Here is a 26,549-nt window from a genome sequence, read left to right as displayed (position 1 = left end):
TATGTAAAACAATTTTTATCTTTTATTTTATTTGTTTTGTGGTAAATTAATAACTTATTTTATAATACAATATATACTCCCGTACAACCTACATTACTACATTCTACAATCTTACTATTTTTATTCTATTATCTACTGCATAAATAAGTATTTAACTAACAGGTGCATCTCTAATCTAATTTGATAGATCAATTATTAATTTTAAAAAATCCACATAATGCAGGGTTTATCTGACATCAAAGTTATACAATTCTATTACAATAATTAATTTTAACAATTTTTCCTCATTTTCGAAAAATATTGTACCAAAAAAAATGTCAAAATCTATTATGGCATAACATGTAGTAAATTGGCGCGAAAACTAGGCATCGTGATGCAAATTGGTGAAAATATAGGTATGCATTTTGTACGCGGAATATGAAAGCAGCATATATTATTGACGCAGTTGTGTAAGCGTGAAATGTTTACGCTCAAAAAGCTCAAAAATTAAGCTCGCGCAACCGAGTTGGGCGATTTTGTGAAGTTATACTTCGGTTGAAAGTTATGAGTTATATAAAATAGATTATAGTCTTTATTGTAAAGAGAGAACTATATACCGGGTGCTTCTGAAAAGTGGCTCACCCCTATAACTTATATTTATTTTTTCAGATAAAAAAACGAATTTTGGTATGTTAGTATATGACATAAATTAGGATAGGATTGATTGACGCTATCAATTGTTTTCGGTCACTTCCTGTTTCACCGCAAATAACTGCAACTTTTGATTTTTAAATGGCACTCTCGGTATACTTATTTGTACTTTATCAGATATAAAATGACACTCTGAATAGAATGAGATATCATATGTCAACTTTTGACATTTTCGCTTAAAACAAAATTGAATTTTAAACTTCAATCTAGAGTGCCATGGCTGTGTTAAAAACACTAATTTTTAATCAAGGAGCCTCGGAAAAATAGATTTGATATTTTGTTTTTAATGTCTTGTACTGGCCGGTTAAAAGATGCCCAAATCGTATTTTTACTCATATCTCAATTTTTTCAAACGGAACAAGGCATTTTTTTACATATAATTTGCTACCACGCACTTGGTATTTCGAGTCAAATTATCGTTCTGAATCGCATGTTGAATCTCAATCAAATACACCATATTCGAAAACGTCAAAAGTTGACATATGATGTGTCATTCTACTCAGAGTGTCATTTCCTATCGAATAAAGTATCAAAATGCCGAAGGTGCCATTTAAAAATCAAAAGTTGTAGTCACTTCCTGTGAAACAGGAAATAACCGAAAACAATTAAATACGTCAATCAATCCTAATTTCTGTCATATACTAACATACCGAATCTCGATTTTTTATTTGAGAAAATATAAAATTTAGAGGGGTAAACCACTTTTGAGACGTACCCGGTATAATCAAGTGTGAAATAAGGTAAATAATGTGGTAAAAACTTTTCTATTTAATATTTTTTCATAATTATCAAAACAAATGAAATAATGAATAATACTCTATCGTTGACTCACCCTGTACAGGGTGTCCCATTTTGGTTGAAATCATCAGGTATCTCCGTTATTAGTGAAGATAGAAGGGTGCGGTTTGCACAAACCTGTCTCACTTTTTTGTCAAACGGAAGATGCCGTAAACAAAATTTTCATAGCCCTCTTCTTTTCCGAGCTACAGGGTCTTTTTGAAAATTTTGCAATTTGGGACACCTCCTGTATCTCTGTTATTGTTAAAGCTATCGAGAAGGTGAAAACTGTTTATTGTAGAACTTTTTACGTAGAATACAGTGGCGTAGTCTGTTTTTCTACCAAAAAAATATTTTTGAAAATATGAACTAAAGTTATGTTTTTTTAAATGGAACACCCTGTATATTTATAAATCATATGATCTGTCTTGCCATAAGCTTCTCAAAAATATATATCACTCTATATTTATTTTCACTATTTACTGCAATATTTAAAAGTTTTTATTAAAAGATCATATTTATTAGTAGGCCATGATTGATAATAAAAGAAACTAAAGAATTATTAAAAGTATACTGCTATCTGTCTCTTGTTTTATTTTGGGAGCCGCTAATAAATTCTTTATATATTAGGGAAACTTAACTCTCTACCGCTATTTGTAAATCTTGGAATACGTGTATACGTAAGAATAATCTATCGTATCGGAAATTTTAGATATTCCTTTAGCTAATTTACGTGAAATATACTTTCAGCAAGATGGGGAACATTCCCCCTCATAACTATGGAAATATTAGAATACTGTTAAATTATTATTTTTCAAATCAATGAATTGGAACCAATGAACGCATATTGATAGCCTCCTCGATTCCCGGATTTCGCCGTTCTCGATTTCTGATTTTGGGGATTTTTGAAATACGAAATATATCGTGGGCACTACAACAATGTCGAACACCTGAAAAATGCTTTAATAATTCAAGATTTAGATATTTGCAAACCCATCCCGTTATAAAAAAAAGAAAAATATATTCACAGTTTCAGTGGTAACAGTTATTTCAAAAGTAAAATATATCAATCCCAAATAAATTTTAATATGTGTATGACTATTTTAGTAAATACCATTTGATTTTTTGTTATTTATCACGGCCTACTAATAAAGAAAATGATATATTTTAAATATTGCAGTAAATAGTGAAAATAAATATAGAGTGATATATATTTTTGAGAAGCTCGTAGCAAGACAGATCATATGATTTATAAATATACAGGGTGTTCCATTTGAAAAAACATAACTTTAGTTCATATTTTCAAAAATATTTTTTTGATAGAAAAACAGACTACGCCACTGTATTGTACGTAAAAAGTTCTACAATAAGCAGTTTTCGCCTTCTCGATACCTTTAACAATAACAGAGATACAGGGGGTGTCCCAAAGTGCAAAATTTTTGAACAGACCCTGTAGCTCAGAAATGAAGAGGGCTATGAAAATTTTGTTTGCAGCATCTTCCGTTTGACGAAAAAGTGGGACAGGTTTGTGCAAACCGCACCCTTCTATCTTCACTAATAACGGAGATACCCTATGATTTCAACCAAAATGGGACACACTGTACAATATACTTAACTTTTGAAAGTATGTTTATTTTTTTTACTGCAGATAGAACAGGAGTCCGCAGTATTTCGCACATGCCCTAGTATTTTAACTATACAAAAGACCTATGTAATATATACTAGAATTTAATATAACACCCCCATTAATTAAACAAAACAAAATACAAAATTCCGTAGCATAAAAGTACTTGCTCTATTCCAGTACATACAAAAAAATTTGGATGAATAAAATTGCTGGAAAGTTTATCATTATTTTAAAATAGTTTTTTTTAAATTCACCACTAACCAATAAAATTACACAGGGTGGCTCAAAATTAGGTTTTTTGAGTTATTACATTCTCTTAGTTTTGTTTAACTCTTTTCGATAAATTTTAGTTGATTTAATTGCATCTCTCTGTATTTAACTTGTATTATTTCAAAGTGTCCAAATCTGGAAAGACATTTTGTCAATCTTTTAATGTCCAAATCAAATTAAATTTGTAATTTAAGAATTAAAGTAAATGTTGGAGTTAGGGTCTCCTATTTACTGCTAAGGCTAATCTCAAAGACTAAGAATCATTCTTTAGTCATTGGCTAATCTGGACGGTGCCTACTTTGTTTACGTGGATTCCGAACCGCGCTCCTCGGTCATATCATGGTCAAGTGCCTAGCGACTGGCGAATGTCTAGATCGACTCTTACTGATCTAATCTACAACAGTGTGTAATAGATTTTACACTCTTTAACACGACAGAGTTTCCAGACGGTTACCCGTCCATCATCTCGCATCGTCTAACGTCGCTTAACTTCGATGATCAATCGGAAACCGATGTTTCAACATAGCTGGCCCGTTGCTTAATTTGAAAATTAACATTAAGATAATTTTGTGAACTCAACTACTCGCGATATTAGTCTCTAACTATCTTAATTCTTCCTTAATTGCAGGAAACTTTCTCAATTAGTTTGATTTCTTCGTAATAATTACGGGCTTAATTGTCTGAATAAAGAGGATAAAGTGTTTTTATCTCTAGAAACAATAAAGGCTGAAACTTTTTGGTCCTAAAGCATTATTAAAATTAATCAAGAATAATCAGGAGGATTTTCAACAGACTGTTGAAAAAGATGGTCTATTAGAAAAACGATTAATTGAAATGGATTAGTAATAATTACGGAAAATAGATCACAGAAAAATTGTTCAATACATAAAGAAGGTTGTAGATTGTACAATCTGTCGTCCATCGCCAATATCAGTCGTACCAAATACATAAAGTAAACAGTAATATAAAATGTATCCAACAAGACGATCCCTCCCTGACAGTGACAGTTGTGTCTGTCATTTTAATTCACATGCAAATTTCTTTTTCTGTTATTTTTGGATGTCGTCTAAAGGTCTACCCTGACTCGTTGGATAGAATCACTGTATGTTTCAGTCAAATGGAATAAATTCGTTAATATACAGGGTGGTTCGAATAGTAATTGGGAAACTTCATGTTTCCTTTTGGAGATACAGTGTGTAGAAATTTTATTTTTATTTCTTTTTTTTCCGAATAATTTCTGAACTAACGTCGATTTGGATAAAAATTGGTGAATGGGTGTTTTTTGACATGAGAAATTCGATTTCGATGACTCCCACTTGTAGGGGACGCCACCTACGTGTTTTTAACTGCTTTGAATAATAATAACTTGTTGTCTATAAGTCTATTACACTACTGAGAGCAAAAATATATATTTCCGCCGTTTTCTATATGGGAAAAGTGTAAATCTATTGACACAAACTAATTCATCCCGGTTTGAGGCCGGATAAGATCGGATATCTCGTGAGTAAGAGTCGATTTAAGCACTAGCCAAGTCGGTAAGCCCTTAACAATAATATGGACGACGACCAAAGTTCGGATTCCGTGTAAATAAAGTAGGCCCCGTTCAAATGTTAGCAATACATCGGTTATTCGAATATTAAATAAAGGTGATGACTCTTCCATGAGCTAAAAGAATCATGAAATTATATTTGAGAAGAAAGTATTATCCTTTATTACATGACACATTAAAAAAGTTCATGACGTAAATAAAATGAGAAAATTTAGAAAAAATATTTCTATCAATCTACGATCTGAGTAAAGCACTTTGAAAAGCTATTGTGAATAAGCCGAAATAAATTACAATTTAATAGACCCAAAATTGTTTTTGCAATAAAAAAAATGTCAGTAAATTAGTACTGGGGATTCAGGGTCTTAAATAAAATCTCCAAAAATTGGTTAAAATTGATCTTGGCTTTGGGAAACGGACAGAAAAGATATAAATTATGTTCTACATTTTTTTGGCCCAAAAAAGTTATGTCTCAAAGCCAAAGTTTCGCTTAATGGAATAAGAAAATAAGAGCTTAGTATGGTTTTCTTGACATTTCGAGTTCTTTCTCGATTTCTTTTGGTATAAAAAAACGGTTGAAATATTATAATTGACTTATCTGGAACTGTAACCATTAAAACAGACACATTTTGTATATAAAGCTAGAAAAATAAATCCGCATAAAAGAATTTCTTATTGACGATATCACTTTTTATAACAATTACATAGTACAGAAGAAAGCTACGTTGTCACTTATTTATGATAAATTTTATTAACGATTATCGTTGTATGATTATTTTAAAATAATTTATAGTGTTCCTTTGGTTAAATTATAAAGATGTTTTCGTCAAATATGTTTTATTTAGTATTTATATATTTTTTAAGGGTTTTTAATATACAACTCATATTAACCGATCTCAGAGTTGAAAAATTATATATGTCAATTTTTCGCTTTTAAATTTCAGTTTGACAAACCAAACACCATAGTTGTTTATTTATAAGTCCTTGAAGTGTTGGATTTTTGTCCATTTTTAAGTATCATACTATGGGTTTTGCTTTGTAAAAAATATGTGCTTGGAAGTTTTGACACTATCTTTTTATGAAAGTAAAACAAAGAAACAAGAAAAGATGACCCGACTAAATACTCGTACAGTTAATCTTAATAATTAGAATAAAATAATTAATTCAGCTTACCTTTATTTTTTGAAGTCTTGTACAAAAAAATTATACCACCAATGAAACCAATTATACCGAATCCGTCACACTTTTTTAAATCACCCTGTATAGTCAAAATTAATTTTAATATATGTGCCTATCCTAACATCCTTTTTATTGTTGACTCACACTGTACAGGGTGGGTCAAATTCGACGCTTTTAAATGGAAACACCCTTTTCTGTAGGAGATAGACGAAAACTAATATCGGTGTCTGGAGCTCAATTTTCATCAAAAATATGAGGGTGAAAACCGCACATCAATATCTGTTACCGTTTCGGAGTTACGGGGTGTTTTTCAAAAATGTGCATTTTTAACAAATCGCTGTAACTTTTTTGCTATGGAAAATTTTGTATTTCTATGAAAACATTTCCAAAGCACCTTTTTACGTAGAATTTAATGGTTTAAGTATAATTTTTAAAATTAATAATTTAAGAGTTTCAACAGAAAAATTGATTTTTTATTTGGGACATCCTCCATATTTTTAATCAACTGAAAAGAATTTAAAATTACCTTTCCAAAAATATAGCACACTTGATATTTTGTTATAAACCCCTTGGAAATACAGAATTTTTAAAAGTTCGCCACTTTTAACTAGTAGTCTTTGGACCCTTTATTGATGATATGCCCTTAATGGAACTCGAAAACATATTTTTCCAGCAAAACGACGCACTGCCTCTGAACGCTGAAGTTATTAGCAAATTTTTGCAGCCAATTTCAAGATTAATTGGATAGCTAACCAAGATCCCAGCCGTTGACAGTCGAGGCCGCCTGACTTAGTGTCCATGGATCTATTCCTATGGGTATATTTGCTGAAGAATAAAGGTTCCTTATTCTTCCGTATAATCTAGACAAGAATGAAAAATACTTAGCAGTTATGAGAGGGTATCTTTCACCCCCACTGAGTTAATGAATTCCGCGAGAAATGTTCAAAAACTGCCCCGTCTGTCCATAACAGAAGCACAAACAGAAGACGGTCAATATGTCGAACACCTGTAGCAAAATATCATATCTTGGTTTGCTATTTATTTGTAGTGTTATTAGATATAGTTTAAATGTGTTGATGTTGGTTAAATATATTTTAAATTGTTATAAAATTCTGCATCTCTCATAGCAAATATTATTTTCGTTTTAATTGATGCTCACAGCTAGAATTTTTTTGCATTTCAGCCGGTGCCGTTCAAAGCCTACTTATTTAAAGCGGGCGAATTTTTATATACTCTATATCTCGAAGAGGAATCGAGCAAAATATTAAGTGTGTTATATTTTTGGTAAGGTAATTTTAAATTCTTTTTAATAAATTAAAAATATACCGGGTGTCCCATATAAAAAATCAAATTTTCTGTTGATAATTCTTAAATCATTAATTTAAAAAAAATATACTTAAACCATTAAATTCCACGTAAAAAGGTGCTTTGGAAATGTTTTCATAAAAATACAACATTTTCCATAGCAAAAAAGTTACAGCGATTTGTTAAAAATGCATATTTTTGAAAAACACCCCGTAACTCCGAAACCGTAGCAGATATCGATATGCGGTTTTCACCATCATGTTTTTGACAAAAATTGAGCTCCAGACACCGATATTAGTTTTTGTCTATCACCTATAGAAAAGGGTGTTTCCATTTAAAAGCGTCGAATTTGACACACCCTGTATAAGTGTAATATTGCCAAGAATTTTTTTTCCTAGAGAACAATATTTAACTTCTTATAAAATACCGTATGATCGAAAAAAACGGCGTCAGAGACGGCTAGGGAATGACAATCAATGAATCGATGATAATTTTGGCGAGGTCAATATATAGATGTCATTTACCAAAAATTGATAAAACTTGTAAAAAATTAGCGCTAATTGTAGAAAGAAGATTCTATCCCTTGAACGTTTCCCGACACACAAATCTATTTAAAAAAATATATTTCTCAAATTCTAAAACATTTAAAAATCATTTTTACTCAATATAAAAATAAATTACAACCTTCTACAGCCAACTGGCAGTATGTGCCATTAAAAAATAAAGAAGAGCACGGACCAAGTAATGACGTCTAGGGGTTGAAAAATTATTTTCGATTGCCATTCCACAGCCGTCTTTGACACCGTTTTTTTTTTTCGATCGCATGGTAGTATCCAAAAATTTCAGCTTTTCTTAAAAAAATCTTAAAAATTAAAACTTAAAATTTAACTAAATATATGTAAAAAAATATAGTAGGCACAATTTAATAAAATAAGAAAAATATAAATACATATTTTTTTTTAAATATTGTATTTTTAGGAAATATACGAAGTCTAAACTATATAACTATCTACTAAACACATTAATAAACTTTTATTTTACCTTATTTTTTATGTTGGACAATTCTTCGGGGTCTCGTATACGTAAAAGTTATGCCTCCCCTGGAACCACAGAACACACGTTTGCCGCAGCCAACAGAACGCGCGTTTGTGCTTTTGGATATTTTCATAAAAGTTGGCCGTTGTCGGTCTATTCCAGGCGCATGCGACCCAAACCAGTTCCATTTGGATAGAAACTTTTTCCAGAGCACAGCGATTCAAACTGATGGAGAACAAAGTTAAGGATTAAAGGACAAAGACTTGTACGGCTCTAATGGAAATGTGGACGAGTCTGTGAATTGTTGACTGCTGATTAAAAATCTGGAAATGTTTAGCATGCTCCAAATACGGAACGATCATCAATAATTGAAATAGTTGGAAATGCAATGTTAGAGGATTAGTGAGTTAGAGCTTTCGTATCCACGACCACCATTAAAAAAAGTCAGTTGACTGCCTGGTTTTGCATTGTTACCTGGCCAGTTTTAACCTACAAATAAATGCAGTTTTTCTTAAATTAGTTAAAATCGGCTTGTACAAAATTGTTCAAATTTGGAATGAGTATTCAGCATACGCAGACTTTTAATACCCGTATTTACAACTAGTAAAATTAACAGGGGACCCAATATTTGGACAGTCCAAAATTTGTATGGGATTTTCTATGTTTCCAACGACGATGCAATTTCGGGCATTCCTGGTATGATTCTTTCATATATCAAGGTGACATCATTTCCATATATTTTTTATTTCTAATTACCTAATTTAATTTTTATATATTTTTTTTAAATTAGAACCGCTATAGTAATGAGTATGTCAAACAATTTTTTATAATACTTTAACTTTAATTTGATCAGAGATTATACCGGGTGCGTCTCACAAGCGGCTTCCCCCTATAACTTTTTTATTTTTCCAGATAAAAACTCGAGATTTGGTATGTTAGCATATGACATAAATTAGGATTGATTGACGTATTCAATTGTTTTCTGACACTTTCTGTTTCACCGGAAATGACTACAACTTTTGATTTTTAAATAGTACCCTCGGTGTTTTGTTGCTCTGTTCGATAGAAAATGATACTCTGAATAGAATAACATATCATATGTCAACTTTTGACATTTTCAAATATAGTTTATTTGAAATTGCAACATGCCATTCATAACGACAATTTGGCTCGAAATACCAAATGTGTGGTACCAAATTATTCGTAAAAAAAGATTTTCACAAATATGCTAAAGAGCCACCCTCGTTCCAATTAAAAAAATTGAGATATGATTTAAAATACGAATTGGGCATCTTTTAACCGGATAGAACAAGACACGAATAACATTAGACAATCAAGTCTATTTTTCCAAAGATCCTTGATTAAAAATTAGTGTTTTTAACACAGCCATGGCACTCTAGATTCAAATTTAAGATTCAATTTTGTTTTAAGCAAAAATGTCAAAAGTTGACATACGATACCTCATTCTATTCAGAATGTCATTTTCTATCAAATAAATTTAAATAAATATCGAGAGTGCCATTTGTACTCAAATTTTTTTAGTCATTTCCGGTGAAACAGGAAGTGGCCAAAAAGAATTGAATATGTCAATCAATCCTAATTTATGTCGTATACTAACATACCAAATCTCGTTTTTTTATCTGATAAAATAAAAAAGGTATAGGGGTGAGCCACTATACGCACCCGGTATCGAGACAATATCTAACTAAACAATTCTATAAGAAGGCTAACTACATTTTAATATTTAGTATTGGGAAAATAAGTTCCCAGCATGTACCAATATGGATTTTGTGATGCCATCTCCATAAATGCGGAAGTTATGCATACTTTGCATCACTTTTTGACTAATTTTTACAACTAAATCTATTTTTCTTAAAAACATTTAAGATATGCAAAAAATTTAACTGAATATATGACGGCTAGGTAAATATGAGTTGGTTATTTTTGCTTCTACCACGAGAATTGGCTGCTATTGATTAAAAATTACAAAATTTTATTTATCTAGATGGGTAGAAATTAGTACGCTTATATAAAATTAAAAAAGAAACATTTTTCCAAACAAGTGTTTCGAAATTATGCTAGGAAGCCCATTTTTTCCGCCATTTGTTACTTTAAATGTCGAATTGACAAATATGACAGATACCCGGAAAAAACAGGCACCATTTTCTTAAGTAATTTCTTTTCTAAATCGCAGCAAAACTCTCTCCGAAATCAAATTTTACCTAACTCAATAAATAAAAAAAGTTCCATATAATGCGGACTTTATCTGTGACACTTTACTACACTGCTGTCATATCTTCCAACTAAGTAACATCATTTTGTATAGATAGAGATAAAATGGCACAATGGCACAGCAACTTCATAGTACGCCCGAGAATCGTAGAATTTTATAGCTACACCTGTATAATGACAAAATAGAATTACAAGACGCTAAAACGCTCCATTTCGATGTTAAACAAAATGAAAATATATGCAAAATACAGTCTACAAACTTACTTTCATAAAAATTATAATTTTTTCAAATAAAACAATGTAATCTGTCTGAATTTAGACATTTAAGGGGTTAGTTACATAAATATTCGATACATTTAATTAAATTCAATTATTGTGGATAATTGCATTCATTTTTAATATGTAATACGGTCCAAGGTCGACAATCTTGACCATGTAAGAGCTAAGGTAATGGATAAACGCTACTAAAACGTGTAATTTCATATAAATTTACCTACAAAGAAAATTTTTGCATCTCGTTAGTATACAATCACTTTTTTCCTAACAGTAAAGATACACAGAAAGAACAAAACCTTTAAAGTCACAAGCAAGTAACCAAAAATTTTATATTCGTAACTTAATTGATATCTGTGTACTTATCTTATTCAAATGTATCCTCGGATTGTTTTAGATTCTTACTACTTTGTAGATGTAGATTGTATTGAAGGGGAGAAGCTGTAATCACCGCTAACTCATCATACAGTCTCAAGGCTTTGACAAAAGCCAGTATCTGGGCCGGTTTTATAGAGGTTAGTTCTCCATCTCCAATATCAGTTGCACCAAAGTTTACGGCACGAATGGTTGTTCTTTTGGCGCACTCACCGATGTGGCGTACTGGTGTTTCCCCATTTTCCCCACAGAATCTCCATTCGCCATTGTTTCTTAACTTCAATCTACTGAGGTTTCATTGAGGAAGCAGTGTCCTCTTAAAAAAACCATGACAATCCGAAGATCGTTCTTACTTAAATCAAGGAAAATATTTGATTGTTCTCAGTCGTAAGTTCTGAGAAATATCTTCGAGTATCTTAGACCGGGGGGGTTGGAGAATTTCCATTCCAGGTTATGGATAGAATCTTCCAGGTTCTTAAGTTCCTCTTTAAGTTGGTTTTGAAGCAGAACGATTCTGCTGTAATTAGTGGAGCGTTCTAGCTAGATTGTTTGCTTTTTGTTTTATTCTTCTATCCCTTGGTGGACTGGCACTTAGAGCAAGTGGACTTTATTTTTTTGCCTAATTTGTTCAGCTTTTCTAGGCGTTCTCTGACCAACCTCTATCCGATGTTACCGAGTTGATCACTTTTAATGCTGTTTGACTATCATTCGGAGTGTTTTGTTTTCGGTCCAAGCACTCCTATCCCTGTTTCTAATTTGGTTTTGGAAGCATCAGTATACAGGGTGGCGCATCTCATTCGCCTCGGTAGATTATACGAAAACGGAAAGATGTAGAAACAATTTTTTATGGGTCTATGTAGAGAGGCAATGTGCATAATTTAAAATTATTTTCAAAAGTACAGGGTGTGTCAGAACTAAGATCCATACCAAAGTTATATTTTTTCTTATGGAACACACACCCGATTTTTATTTCATTTTTGGATTCTTGGACATAAAATAAGGTATTTATTATAAGGGTTTAATATGTTTAAATCCTTTGGTTTTTGAGATATATAAAGATATTTAAATATGCACGCTATAATAAAAAAATATTGTCAATACCCTGTACATCGCTTTTCAGTTATTTCAAATGCAACACTATGTTTATTTTAAAATAAGTCGAAGCAAATTTAAATGCTCTTTCAAACTATATGAGGGTTTTCTATACCTATCTGACTCAGATTTTTCAATAAAATGGCAATCAAGATGGCTAGTGTCGCTATGGCAATTCGCTAGGGACAATAGCTATTTTCAAAATCGACATTAGTTTATGTACTTTATTTAAATTTATAATAGTTTACTTTTATTTAATTTACCTACAATAGTTTAATAAGTATGTATTATTTTATTAAGAAAAATAAAGAAGTAGTTCTTTTTGATTTATATTACGATGATTTGTAGATATATTGGATTTTCTATAAAAGAACCAATTAAGGCAAATTCATTTTCTTCACTTCCAACGACAGGTTTCTGCCTAATATGTTTATCATATACCACCATCAGCTCTGCGAAATACGAAAAGTAGTTTTTCAAAGGAACGCTTGTCAATAAAATTCCTATTTGGATATCTTAGCATAAACCCTTCAGGCCAACAAGCAATTGTCCTCACAAAATAAAATCACTAGTAACATATCCATTCCTTCCGCCAGCAGATACTAATTCATTTTCCTTGATAAAATAATAAATGCATACTTATTAACCTTACTGTAGGTAAATTAAACAAAAATAACCTGTTATAAATTTAAAAAAGTCCATAAACTAATTTCGATTTTGAAAATAGCTACTAACTGTCACTAGAAACTTGCCATGGCGACACCAGCCATCTTGATTACAATTTTATTGAAAAATCGGTTTTTATTCAAAATCTGGGCCAGATAGGTATAGGAAACCCTAATATAGTTTGAAAGAGCATTTAAATCTGCTTCAACATAAAAAATACATATAGTGATGCATTTGAAATAACAAAGGTTTTATGTCAAATAAATATTTAAAATAGACCACCAATTTTTGATATCCCTGCATACATTTAAGAAAGCAATCAAATTTTTTAGTAAAGTTTATTTCTCTGGCTTGAAAGCCAGCGCGAGAATTAATTCTGAAAAGTAATGTACAAGCTGTTGACAAACTTTTTTTTTATAGCAGCTTTTAAACATATTAAGCCAAATTAATTAATAATATATTTTTTTAAACCAAAGCTTTTAAATATATTAAACCAATATTAATTAATAATACATTAACCAAAATTAAATCAAATAGTTTATATATAATTTTCCTGAGAATTGTTTTTCAGTGTAATAATACAATTGCATTGATCTGAGAAAAATGAAAACCTAAACGAGTCATTTTCTTTATGTAGTTCCTTAAAGCAGTTAGTTTAGTTCAGACTATCGGAAATTCTGTGAAAAGTGGTTAAAAAATGCTGATTTTCGGTTTATTTTTTTCAATTTTGACATGGAACAACGTAAATTGCCAGGTATTTTATATAATTAATCAATTATTACCAATTAAATTTAAGAAAAAAATATTCACAAACGCAGTGTACAATATGATTAATCATATAGGTTTGTATTATTTCATATTTTTTTCTGTGCATTTTCAATTGAAATTATCTGGATAATTATGAAGTTTTTTTTGTTGATGATTCCTCCAATATGAGCATTAAATGTGACAAACGTAAATGAACCTTTATGTAATCAAAATCAATATTTTTTATAAAATCAATGCAGATGTAAAACAGTAGAATAAGTTAGTGTTAAGTCAAATTACCATAAAAATAATTTAAGTGCAAAAAAGTGTCTTCAGGGTGTATTTTAAGAAAAATCAAAAGTGGTTTTTCTGCAAATAAAAAAAAATGTTATACTACGAATTGGTACACCACAAGTTCAAATTTATACAATTTTTCAACATTTAAAAAAATATTTTTGTATTTTGTGACCTGAATATGTAATCAATTCAAGCAGTTTTAAAAATGTCTGTTTATCAGATTAGGTAGATTTGTTATGACTTTGTATAAATAAATATATATTTTTAGTTCATTAACTTTAAATAAAATAATAAATATTTCCTTTAAATATAATTTTTAATCTCTCCAAAAAATCCTCTTTGGGTATTTCGCCACTGCAAGAAAATCTACAAAATAAAATAGTTATTTTTCGTAAACACTTCTGCGTTAATCCCAAACGGAAACTACTTGTCAGAAGTTATGTTTAAAGTTAAACTTCAAAGTTAACAATTACTACCTGATAACAATTACTTAATAAGGTAAAACCAAAAAGCCCCAAATTTTCTATATGATTATTTTTAATTGAATAGTCAAATATTCTACGAGACCTCAGATTTTGTGCTGCTGGTAGGAACTTGCTGTTTGCTACCAGGTTATTATTGTATTAAATGACATGTTTATAAAATGATGGTTGTTGTCAATCAAGTTCAGTTTTAATATTATGTTTCTAATGTTATTGCTTAGGATACATCTACTAATTTAAGATTTAAATCATAAAAAGTATAAAATTAATACATAATACATTAACATGACACATCATTATTTGCTGTAAGGAAAAGTGTTAATATATTTGTGATAAATTATATTATTGCTAAATGAAATAAGAATTTTACAAGTAAAAGTCTAGGTCAAACCAATAGCTTAGTTTATTAAATAAATAATAGATTTTTATTTTTATCTATTTATTTTCTATATTGTATATTTTTTCAGAGTCCAATAGTTAAAATTTCTGACGGGTTGATACGAGGTGCAGTTGGTAAGACTGTAGGGAATGGTCAAATATTCTACGCATACAGAGGAATACCTTTTGCCAAACCCCCAATTGGAGACCTCAGATTTAGTGTAAGTCATTTAAAAAAAGCTTCAAAAAATAATTTTTCTATGAATATACATACCAAAAATTCTATTACCCACATTAATTAAAGCAACTAAACTTCAGAGCCTCATTCAGAACCTCGAAATTACTGCAATAAATTAGTGGTTTCAATTAGTGTAAAAGTTTGTTTCTCTAATTTCAACGTAAGCATTCAGGACATCAAAATTAGTAGAAGTAATTTTGAATTAAAGCTTCATTCATTACCTCGCAATTAGTGGAATAAATTAGTGGTTTCAATTAGCGTAGAAGATTGTTTCTCTAATTTCAACGTAAGCATTCAGGATGTCAAAATTAGTAGAACTAATTTTGAATAAAAAGTTCATTCATAACCTCGCAATTAGTGGAATAAATTAGTGGTTTCAATTAGCGTAGAAGTTTGTTCCTTTAATTTCAATGTAAGCATTCATAACGTCAAAATTAGTGGTAGACATTTTCAATTAGTAGAACAAGTTATCAAACTTTTAAGTTTTCCACTAATTATACTTCAAGAAATGTCATTTTGTCCTTTGATTATCTTCCGTCAACAGAAATTGTCGTTAGAAATCAAAAGTTAATTGTTTTATAAGCTAAATATTAGACTTTCTTTATGGAAACAACTGACTAAAGCAAGCTGTTGCTAGGATATTCTATTAATTTTAATTGTGTTTTTTTTAAACATTGTAAATTATCGTAACTAAAAAGTATAAAGTTTAATTGAAACCATTAATTTATTCCACTAGTTGCGAGGTTCTGAATGAAGCTTAAATATTAGGCTTTCTCTATGGATACAACTGATTACGGCAAGTTGTTGCTAGGATATTCTATTAATTTGTATTTTTTATACATTGTGAATGATCGTAAACTCTTGAGTATAATTGATACCACTAATTTCGAGGTTCCAAATGAAGATTTACTAAGCTCCATAAGAAATGCATTTATTTACGGTATAAAGCATTTTTAAATAAGTATTAAAATATTGAATTCAGTAATCAAGATTTTTTTTCTTAATAAATAGTATAAATATTTGAAAACCAGATGTTTTAGGCTCCTGTTAAGAATGATCCATGGAAAGGCATCTTAAATGCTACTGAAGATAAGGCAAGTTGCGTCCAGCAAATGGATTTTTTACCATTGGCAGTTAAAGGGTCAGAAGACTGTTTATATCTGAATGTTTACACTAAAAATGTAAGTAATCACTATAAAATTCTATACTTCTATACTATAAAATTCTATACTGTCTATACTTCAAATTGATAAAAAGTAAACAAACAAATTGTACTATAGTTTACATAACTTAAGGTTGTGATGTTTAACAATGTCAGCAAAATATGCTTTTGGTTGGACTTATGTGTGTCCTAATTGATAAAAGATATAATACAGTTATTTATGTATCAAGATAATAAATGTAATAATAAGGTAAGGGTACTAATTACCAGGGACAATATAATTTTATAATTCCCGTTGTACATAGATAATTTGATTTCGTACTGAATTTAGTAGATTTTATCTTAGTACTGAATTTAGTATATTCTGTCTATTTATTATCTTTCGGTATATTTGTATTTACGCTGCTGGTAGGAACTTTCTGTTTGCTACCAGGTTATTATTGTATTAAATCATTATTAAATGACATTTATAAAATGACGGTTTTTGTCAATCAAGTTCAGTTTTTTGTGAAAAAGGCCTTTTGCACGAAGCCGGCACACGTTCGAGTACACGTACGAGTTTCCATTGAAATGGAAAAAATATTAAAAAAACTGAAGAAGCACAACAAGCGTTACTTCCACTTAAAAGTATATCCATTTACCAAAAGGAATATAAAAAATACTTTCAGTGACTGGTCAGAAAAATATTGTAGCAGGAGATATTGATGAAACTGTTCTCTTGTAAAGTGTTATAAATATGTAACATTAATGATGTAAATGAATTATTAGAGTAGTTAGGATGAGTGCCCATTTTCATTTTATATTATTACTCAAATTCTCTATTGTATTTCATAGTTGTTACATATAAAAGTAGAGGGGATTATGGCATCTTAATTCCCGTTAATAATGTCCCAAGGGAGTTATGACCCTACTTATGGATAGCACGTCTACGACGATATGAGCTTATATTAATTCAGTAAAAAATAAATATAATTTTGGTTCACCCATGTATTTTCACTTATATTTTACGCACTTACACTCTGTACAATATCTAATATAAATTTTTGATATAAATTTTGTTTTCAGATAGCTGGAAATTACCCAGTTATGGTCTGGATATATGGCGGTGGTTTCTCCATAGGCAGCGCTGATTACGAGTACTACGCTCCAGATTTCCTACTGGAACAAGACGTAGTGTTCGTCTCCATGAACTACAGACTGGGAGTGTTCGGTTTTCTGAGCACTGAAGACTTGGAGTGTCCCGGAAATTGGGGGATCAAGGACCAAGTGATGGCACTAAAATGGATTAAAGAGAATATTAGGGCATTTGGTGGGGATCCAGAGCAAGTGACTATATTTGGACAGAGTGCTGGGTCCGTTTCTGTAGGGTATTTGCTTCAGAGTCATCAAACTAAACGTAAGTCTTCAAAAAAATATTGGTAGGTTTTTATAACAGTTTAAAAGTATACGGCTATTTTTTATTCACAAGGTTTTTTTACAAATTAGATAATATAGCTTTATTTTTATGTTTAAACCCAATGTTAGTATATTCTGATGTGTTTAATGAAAAACGCATTAACTACAATTCAGATTGAGTGTATCATTGAATTTTTTTTTCAAGAATACATATTTTAGAAGATGTTTAAAACATTTAATCACTAGTTGATTAAAAAAATTATACCATTAATTTTGCAAATTATATTTTATCCTCCCATAGTATATGTCTATTTAATTTTTTGATTATTAAACGAGCACTTTGTTTACTCACTTGTTACGTCGAACTGCTTGAATCCATTTTTGCTTTTGATCAAATCGGTGTGAGAAACTATGAAGCTATAAAATGTTATTTCAGGAGAGTTGAATATCGGGGAAAGTTGAGTTATTGAATGTTATTGCACCCAATAACGCCTTAATTACGCTCTCCTTTACGCGTTAACATTTTTTAACAATTTTATTAACATTTGAAATTGTCACAACACGACGCGACGCCTAGGTCGGATTCTTTTTCACTTATTTTTTACTACTTGAAACAGACGCAAACCTCGTACCTCAGTGTTTTCTAGTCTCAATAACTGCACTAGCAAACAATTAAAATACTTAAATATTATAACCACGATTTCAATATTATTTTAATGCGATCAACATGACGACGGCATGAAAGAAGTACTGAAAATTTTTGATTTTTGCCGTTGAAGCGCTGCGGTCGGAATATGTTGAAATCAACTGAAATGCACCAAGCCTATAGATCTGAAAAGATCGCAATGGAATAGGCCGACAGCCATCTCAAAGAATGTAATCTAATTTATGTCCAAGGAATATTGGGACACCCTATACGTATTTTCTCAATTCCGTCATTTTAACAAGTCAATTTTAAACTAGTTCAAAGTTGAAAAGTCAAACAGCCCGTAACTCTCCCCCACACGTAAACTATATTCCCTCAACTAAACTAAATCTATTCCGTTTCCAGATTTGTTCCACCGGGCCATCATGCAGAGCGGATCGAGTTTATGCATCTGGGGACTGACCACGGCACCCCGCCAGATAGCCTTCGCCATCGGGTCGAGGCTGGGCATCAGCACGTCCAATTCGCGGGAGCTGCTCGCCAAGCTGAGACAAGTGGATTTCGCCACGCTCAAACTGGTGGAAAATCAAGTGGTCTATCTGGTTAGTACGGTAGAGTTGGTCTAGCCTAATTTGAATTGGGAGATGCGAAATTAGCGCTGGTATCGATCTCAAAATTAGACAAAAACGTCTAATTAAATTTAACTCCAAATTGAATCTCTGCAAATTTCTGACAAACGGATAAGCAGCCAAAGGAATGTGGACCAAAAAGAATCATTCTGTTAAGTTTAACATTAGAAAAGCGAAGTAGCCTCATATTATCTATAAATTTAATATATTTCTAGTTTATTCAAACATACATAATCATATACAGAGTGGTCAAAATTTGGGCTCACTAACAGGTAACTTTGCCCCACTTTAAGCCACCCCGTGTTCCTTACCGTTTCCTAAATCCTAAGGGTCAGAGTCGAATTTTAAACACCCGTATATACTAAATATTTTAACGTATAGTTCTTGTTATTCGATATACAGGGTGGTCCGAACTGTATTCCGGAAACATCGGCATCATATTGTGCACATAAAAATAAGTAAAAAAGTTCGGATAAATGTATATCCTAGAATGCTTGGCTGCGGAGATACAGGGTGTAGAAGTTTCATTTTTATTACCATTTTTTCCAAATAATTTCTGAACTAACGTCACTATTTGCATGAAAATTGGTGTCTGGGAGTTTTTTAACATGAGAAATTTGATTTTGATATCAATACACTCATGATATCAATAGACTCATATTGTGTTTTAACTGTTTTGAAGATTAATAACTTTTCGTCCGTACTTGTATAAAACTACCGAGTAAAAAACTATACATTTCCGTGACTTTTGACGTAATTAATATCTCTTGGGTAACAATCGCTAGGAGCAACCGTTCTCAAGATATTTAGAATGGAAATAGTCAATACATGTTATTATTGACAAAAAAATAAACACGTTGAGTAGATTTTTATTTGACTGAAATAATAAATTTGGGATTTTTTTTAAATCAATCATAAACAGTTTATGTTGAACTTTTGGCACAAAAACATTTTAAATTTATGATTTCAGTCTAATAACTATTTATAGTCAACATGTTTAATTTGTCAATGATGACAGGTATTAATGATTTCGATTCCAAATATCTCGAAAACCATTACATGTAGCGATTTTTACAAAGAAACCTTTTTTATGTAAAAAAAAGTTGTAAATGTATATTTTTTACTCAGTAGTTTTATACAGGTACGGACAAACAGTTATTACGCTACAAACCAGTTAAAAAAATATGTAGGTGGCGCCCTCTACAAGTAGGAGTCACATTGACATCAAAATCAAATAATGTCTCATGTCAAAAAACTTCCAGACATCAATTTTCATCCAAATAATGACGTTATTTCATAAATTATTTGAAAAAAATCGTAATAAAAATGAAACTTCTACACCCTGTATCTCCGAAACTAAGCATTTTGGGATATACATTTATACGAACTTTTTTACTTATTTTTATCTGCAATACGCTGTCCAAGTTCCCGGAATACAATTCGGACCACCCTGTATATTTATTTAATGAACTGATTTCCTTTATTCTGCCTATTATAGGAGGTAAATATTATAATACTAGAAGATTTTCTCAAAAAAGCAGTTTTCAAATGTAATTTTTAGATATGTATTAATATTTTTACAGGTACACTGTATATTATCAAATAATTAAGAAAATTTAAGTGAAGTAAGTCTTCCTCTAAAAGAAAGATAACAAAATTCCATTAAAAATGCATTAAAGCTGAATTTTTTTAATTATATTCTGCTCTGAAAATATTATTTTTAATACAAAATTGAAAATGCTTCAAAGTTGATTAAACTTAGGTACCTATATAACAGCATTATACACTGACAAACAAAATTATTGCATATTTTATGTTAGGTAATTGATTTTATTTTATTTTGCTATATCCGTTTTACGTATATTATAGCAAAATAAATTACAAACTGAAGGATTTTTTTCATATTTTGTTATTACATAACTTAATAACAAATTACCATAACACTTTGCATATTTTGTGGACTTATTTTTAGGCTATCGCATTAGACAATCTTCTGAATGGTATGCCAATTGGTCCTGTCAGAGAACCAGAACACGAAGGAGCAGTATTCACAAGCAGAAGCCATGAAGATTTAAAAAATGGCCATTTTCACAAAGTTCCTGTAATAGTCGGACTAAACTCCAATGAAGCCAAATCTTTCTTAGGACTCGCTATAGGTAAATTTAAATTAAAGCTTTAGAACCTCAAAATTAGTGGATTCAATTAGCGTTCCTCTAATTTCAATGTAAACATCTAGAACGTCGAAATTAGTGATAGTAATTTTCAATTAGTAGAAAAAGTTAACAAACCTTTAACTTTTTCCCCTAATTATGCTTCAAAATTTGCGAGTAATATCCTTTTGGCCTTTGATTATCATTCATCAAGGGAAATGGTGGTTATAAATAAAAAGTTTGTTGTTTTGTAAGCTAATTATTAGAATTATTGTATGGATACAACTGACTACCACAAGTACTGCAAGCTGTTGCTAGAATATTCTATTAATTTTAATGATATTTTTAGACATTATCTATGATCGTAAACTCTCAAGTATAAAGTATAATTGAAACCACCAATTTATTCCACTAATTTTGAAGTTCTCAATGAAGCTTTACGTTTTACGAATTAATAATAATTAAAAGAATATTTCGTCATGTTAACTTTGTTTCTGTCAGTTGTTTTTTCATCTCACTTTAATATAGTGCTGTAGGAAAGGTATACAAACCGCGTTAAGCCACTCTCTATGTTTACTTATTTTTCTCTAAGAACAGGGATTAAATTGGTCAATAGGGAACTTATTTTAATAAGAAAAATGTGTAGTATGATAATTGTTTCGTTTTAAAAATCCTAAACAACCAAATTTTTTTTTCTTTTCTTTTTTTTTGAAAGCTTTTCTTAAAAAAATGGATCACAATGTATAGAGTATATTAAAACCTATATATCCATTTGAAATAAAAATGATTAAACTAAAAAATCCTGTTCATTTAGCTTGAAATATTAACCCTTATTATTTCCATGTTATGTATATATATATATATATATATATATATTTCTGTTAATTAATATAATGACGCGGTAGGTCTGATTTAATATTTTAGTCCGTTTTGAGTCATTTAGTTAATTAATATTACAATAAACAAAGGACATATTATATTTTATATCTACAACAAAAATAGAATATGTCAAGCATATAAAGAGCTCAAATAATCAACTGATGCTCATTTTTTTTAAAAGGAATACCTACAAAAATTGGAGCTTTTTTTACAAAATTTATCTATGTCATTTTCAAAATTATTTAAAAATCAAAAATTAGGTAACAAAAAATAATATAATAAAAAATGGGTATTGTACTTATACCACAGATTAGGTATCCTATAAGTATACAGATAAAAATCTTGTCTGTAATTCGTGGTACGAAAATTGTTTTTTATGACGATGTGCAAACGAGTCAAATTTCCTGTGCGCAAAAATAAACTCGCGTAAAATAACAATAAACAGCGTAATAGAGAGATATCGCTAAACCGAATAGCGTGCATGAACGTTAATAAGGCCAGGTGTTATTTCCTTTACGTGAGGTGGTATTAACTCTCTTCATTTATAGTTATCGGATCTGAAAGAATTCTGATCGCGTCGCGTCCGCTATTTAAACTTAACCTAACTTTGAATTTAAAACTTTGAAATTGTTTTGTTTACTAGGTATTTTAAAACTAAAGGACTAAAGTGCTTATTTCCAGTGCTTTATTGTTCAACGTCTGCCAATGGGTTTAGGGCAACAAGCAACAAATTCTCTTAGAAGGGCTAAGACGTCATCTGCTGTAAACCTAAGACTCTTTATAGGTTCTTTAGTATTGGAAGAGGTGGAATCCATATTTTGGGCCATATTTATTTAATTAAAACTAATCCCAGCTACTTAAATATCAAATTACCTAATAAAACTAAAGCAATAATTCAAAACAATTCAAACATAACCTAAAATAAACGATCTCGCCGGCCGGCTCCGGTTGTCAAATACCCGCACATGCCCATTTAAGCAATTTTTAAACGTTATCAGAGATTATTTAGAAAGAGCGCTTGGTGTAATTGATCCGCAAATTACGTCAGACGGTAACGTTATTAGCGGGTGTTGCGTTAAAAATTGACTCGCGCATATCGTAACCATGATAAGGTACGCGTAAGTACTGGATGACGCTATTCGGATTTCCGATATCTCTCTAATAACTGTGCCGGTCAGGCGCTGTGCACAATTTAGAGGCCATAAGTGGGCGTGCTATGTGCGCAAACTAGTAACCTAATTAGTGCCCGATTCCGAAAATTGGAACCACTAAAAACAATAAAGAAAAAACAAAGATTATAATCTGTATAATCTGTGCTTATACCCTAGGATAAGAAAAAACCGTGGAACAAAGTTGCCCTGGAAATGACGATCGATGATATTCCCAATATAGAAAATGACAGCGATCTTCATTTCATAGCCATCGCTAACACGGTTTTTTTTTCGATCATATTGCATTTATTGTTAAATCGCATGTAGCTCAAAATTGTGAATGTAATTTGTTTTTAGGTTTAATAAAACCTTTCTTCGGTAGGTTTGACTTGAATATAGCCCGCTTGGCACCGCACGATTTGACCAATAACGTAACCAAGAAGACATTTGCTGGCGGTGAGATCAAAGAGTTCTATTTCGGAGATCTGCCGTTACCAAGCACCGCATCTGAGGACCTTATTAAAGTAAGAATTTTTTAACAAAATATGCTGTTAATCCTTAAGGCGTCATGCGCTAATAATATCTGCAACACACAAGTATTTCTTTGTTATTTTGCTATTTTTTACATTTTTGAAATTTTGTACACGCTCCCCTCATAATTAATTAAAAAGGCATACATCATAATAACCATTTTTTCATTTTAGCATTTAATTGTCACAATACAATAGATCTCCACGACGCGCGACGCTCGTGTAGCCCGTTTAGCATATTGGGCTCTGCTTCTATTATTTGATTGATTTGTACATTTTTTTGTAGTTCGTCAGTAAAAATCAATTTAACAGACCTATTAGAGAAACTGTCCATTTGATGTCTCGCTTCACTGATGTTTATTATTATCAGTTTTCACACAGAGGATCTCTTGGGGATTTTGAATCAGATTTTGATGGTAAGTATTTAAATAGATTAACTGTTTTATTTTGTTTTTTTTAATAAAAGTAAATAAATATATAAATTATATATAGATTATAGAATGGATTATTTGTCAAGTACATATGTTTTAGGTGTGGGACATTATGAGGAAATAAATTATTTGTTTGCCAACAAGGCAAATGCACAAGGAAATGACAAGTACGTTAGAGAAAAAATAGTGGAATTGTGGACAAACTTTGCCAAATTTGGGTAAAAAAGATTTTTTTTTATATTTAACTAACAATTGAAAATGTAAAAAATCAAACATAGATTCGTCAAAAAATCAAACATAGATATTGGCTACATATTATCACCAGAAATTGTCCTACGCTCTAGTGCTGGGGATCAGAGATCAAATTAAAAAAATTGCTGATTTAGGAAAGTTCTTACCTAGAGAGGTATTTAATTCTTTACATCAGGACCATAAATTTAATACTTTTGTGATGTTTGAAAAAAAATGCATTTATGCATAGAAGACGTGTATTAAATTTTATGAATACAATATTATCGAAAAAAAGGCGTCAGAGATGGCTATTTAATGAAGATCGCTGTCATATCATATGCAAAACTTTATGGGAAATGCCACCGATCTTTATTTCTAAGCCAACTGGACGCTGTTTTTATTCGATCCATACGGTATATCGATAATAACATCAGAGTTGTTATGAAAAAAAAATTACACCACCCTGTATCTATGTAAAAGTTAAGATATTTACCACATACATTCATATGAAGTTTTTTCCTTAGAAGAGGTTCAAGAATTGTGCCCTCTTAAATATTAACATGTCATTAAGGAACACCCTGTATTTTCTAAAACTCGGCTTATCATTTTGTTCCATCTTCGTTTGTTAATTTCTAGTACGTTAAATTTCTAATCTTTTGTTGAACACTAGTTGTATTGAAAAATATTAATTTTTTACACTGAAAAATATCTCGATTTCACAAATAACAAAGTCAAACTTGTAAATTTTCAAGAAAAAGTAAAGCCAGAAATCTGTCGTCAATAAATTGGTATATTTTGGCAAAATTTTTCGATCAATAATTTATTTTAACATCAGTACAAATCACTAATCCTAAAATCCTCTAACACAGTATTGCCAATTATTTCGATCATTGTTGCCGCTCCGTTCAATTAAATACAGATAAAAAATTTCCTGTCTCCGATGCATATGTAATTTATTATTTTTTTTTTTTTTAATTCTGGGGTTAATTGCTATTCTAGTCAGAAACAAACAACAACAAATTCATATTTACGTGCCCCAACCTCCAATAAAACCCTTTTACTACATTTTCCACTCTACCACAACGTTACACGACATCTCACTTAGCTTTTAATTGCAGCGACCCCACTCCCCTGCCAGTGGCCAACCTCACCTGGCCGGCGAATTCTCCCCTAAGTTACGCCAATGAACTGGCTTATTATTTGGACGTGGGTGCCAGACTCAGTCTGGATGTTAATCCCGACCAGGAAGACTGGAAATTTTATCAAGGGATCTATCAGAAGTACGGCGATCCGCCTTTTTCTACCTACTGAAGTGTGCTAGGAAGTTGTATGAGTACATTTGTGGAGTGTTTTTGCGTTTATAGAATTTGATTTTAATAGATAAAAGTAAATAAAAGTGTACTGTTTATAATTTGAAGTGTTATTTTCCTTTTTTTCTGATGTTTAACCTGTAACAGCTAATGTGCGTTGGTTAGGTTGCAGTTATTTTGCTTCCCAAGTGGAAACCAACTCAAAGCGGACCCCAAAAACTTAGAAGACTCTATCTGTAACCTGGAATGGGAATCCTGCAACGGTATAAGAAATTCGAAAAATTTTCTCCGAACTTACGACCGAGAAATATCATAGATTTTCCTTGTTTTAGGTAAAGACAACCTTCGAATTTTCACGGGGTTTCTAACTGGACACTGTCTCCTCAATGAACACCTTAGTAGATTGAAGCTAAGAAACAACGGCGAATGGAGATTCTGTTAGGAAAATGTGGAAACACCAGAATACGTCACCACTGACTGCATCGTGACGACAACCATTCGTGCCATACACTTTGGTACGACTGATATCGAAGATGGAGAACTAATCTAAGTAAATCCGTCCCAGATTATGGCTTTTGTCAAATCCCTGAGACTGTATGATGAGTTATAACTCAAGAAAAGGGGAGACAATTCATCCATAAGGTCGCGGTGTCGCGCATAACAATTATATTTTAGAAAATTTAAACTATTACCTATCTGATACACAGTCATTGTGAATTTTTTGAGAATTGGATTGACATCCTCGTTTCAGTAGTATCGATTGGATACATTCTGGCCTTCTGCATACAACACACATCCATAATAAGCTTTTTTTCATTACCTTGGT

General features: G+C 31.1%; 2 protein-coding genes across 2 annotated transcripts in view; one reads left to right on the top strand and one right to left on the bottom strand.

The window, feature by feature from the left end:
- LOC115882259 (sex peptide receptor-like) overlaps nucleotides 1-8,523 on the bottom strand; it is a 53,482-nt gene extending 44,959 nt beyond the window's left edge. The window contains exon 1 of the mRNA XM_030900201.1: nucleotides 8,436-8,523. The gene's annotated coding sequence lies outside the window, so the exon portion shown is untranslated. The remainder of the gene's footprint in view (nucleotides 1-8,435) is intronic.
- Nucleotides 8,524-13,696: 5,173 nt separating this feature from the next.
- LOC115882511 (pyrethroid hydrolase Ces2e-like) lies at nucleotides 13,697-25,809 on the top strand. Its single transcript, XM_030900607.1, has 10 exons — nucleotides 13,697-13,821; nucleotides 15,061-15,192; nucleotides 16,250-16,390; nucleotides 17,437-17,767; nucleotides 18,818-19,014; nucleotides 21,014-21,197; nucleotides 23,579-23,745; nucleotides 24,038-24,167; nucleotides 24,283-24,400; nucleotides 25,532-25,809. Exons 1-10 carry the CDS (start codon nucleotides 13,765-13,767, stop codon nucleotides 25,722-25,724), a joined length of 1,650 nt encoding a protein of 549 aa, XP_030756467.1. The 5' UTR covers nucleotides 13,697-13,764; the 3' UTR covers nucleotides 25,725-25,809.
- Nucleotides 25,810-26,549: the final 740 nt, after the last annotated feature.

The sequence above is a fragment of the Sitophilus oryzae genome, unplaced genomic scaffold, assembly GCF_002938485.1.
Source record: "Sitophilus oryzae breed Bouriz unplaced genomic scaffold, Soryzae_2.0 scaffold_177_pilon_pilon, whole genome shotgun sequence".
Classification (NCBI taxonomy): Eukaryota; Metazoa; Arthropoda; class Insecta; order Coleoptera; family Curculionidae; genus Sitophilus; species Sitophilus oryzae.
This window is presented reverse-complemented; position numbering and strand designations above follow the sequence as displayed.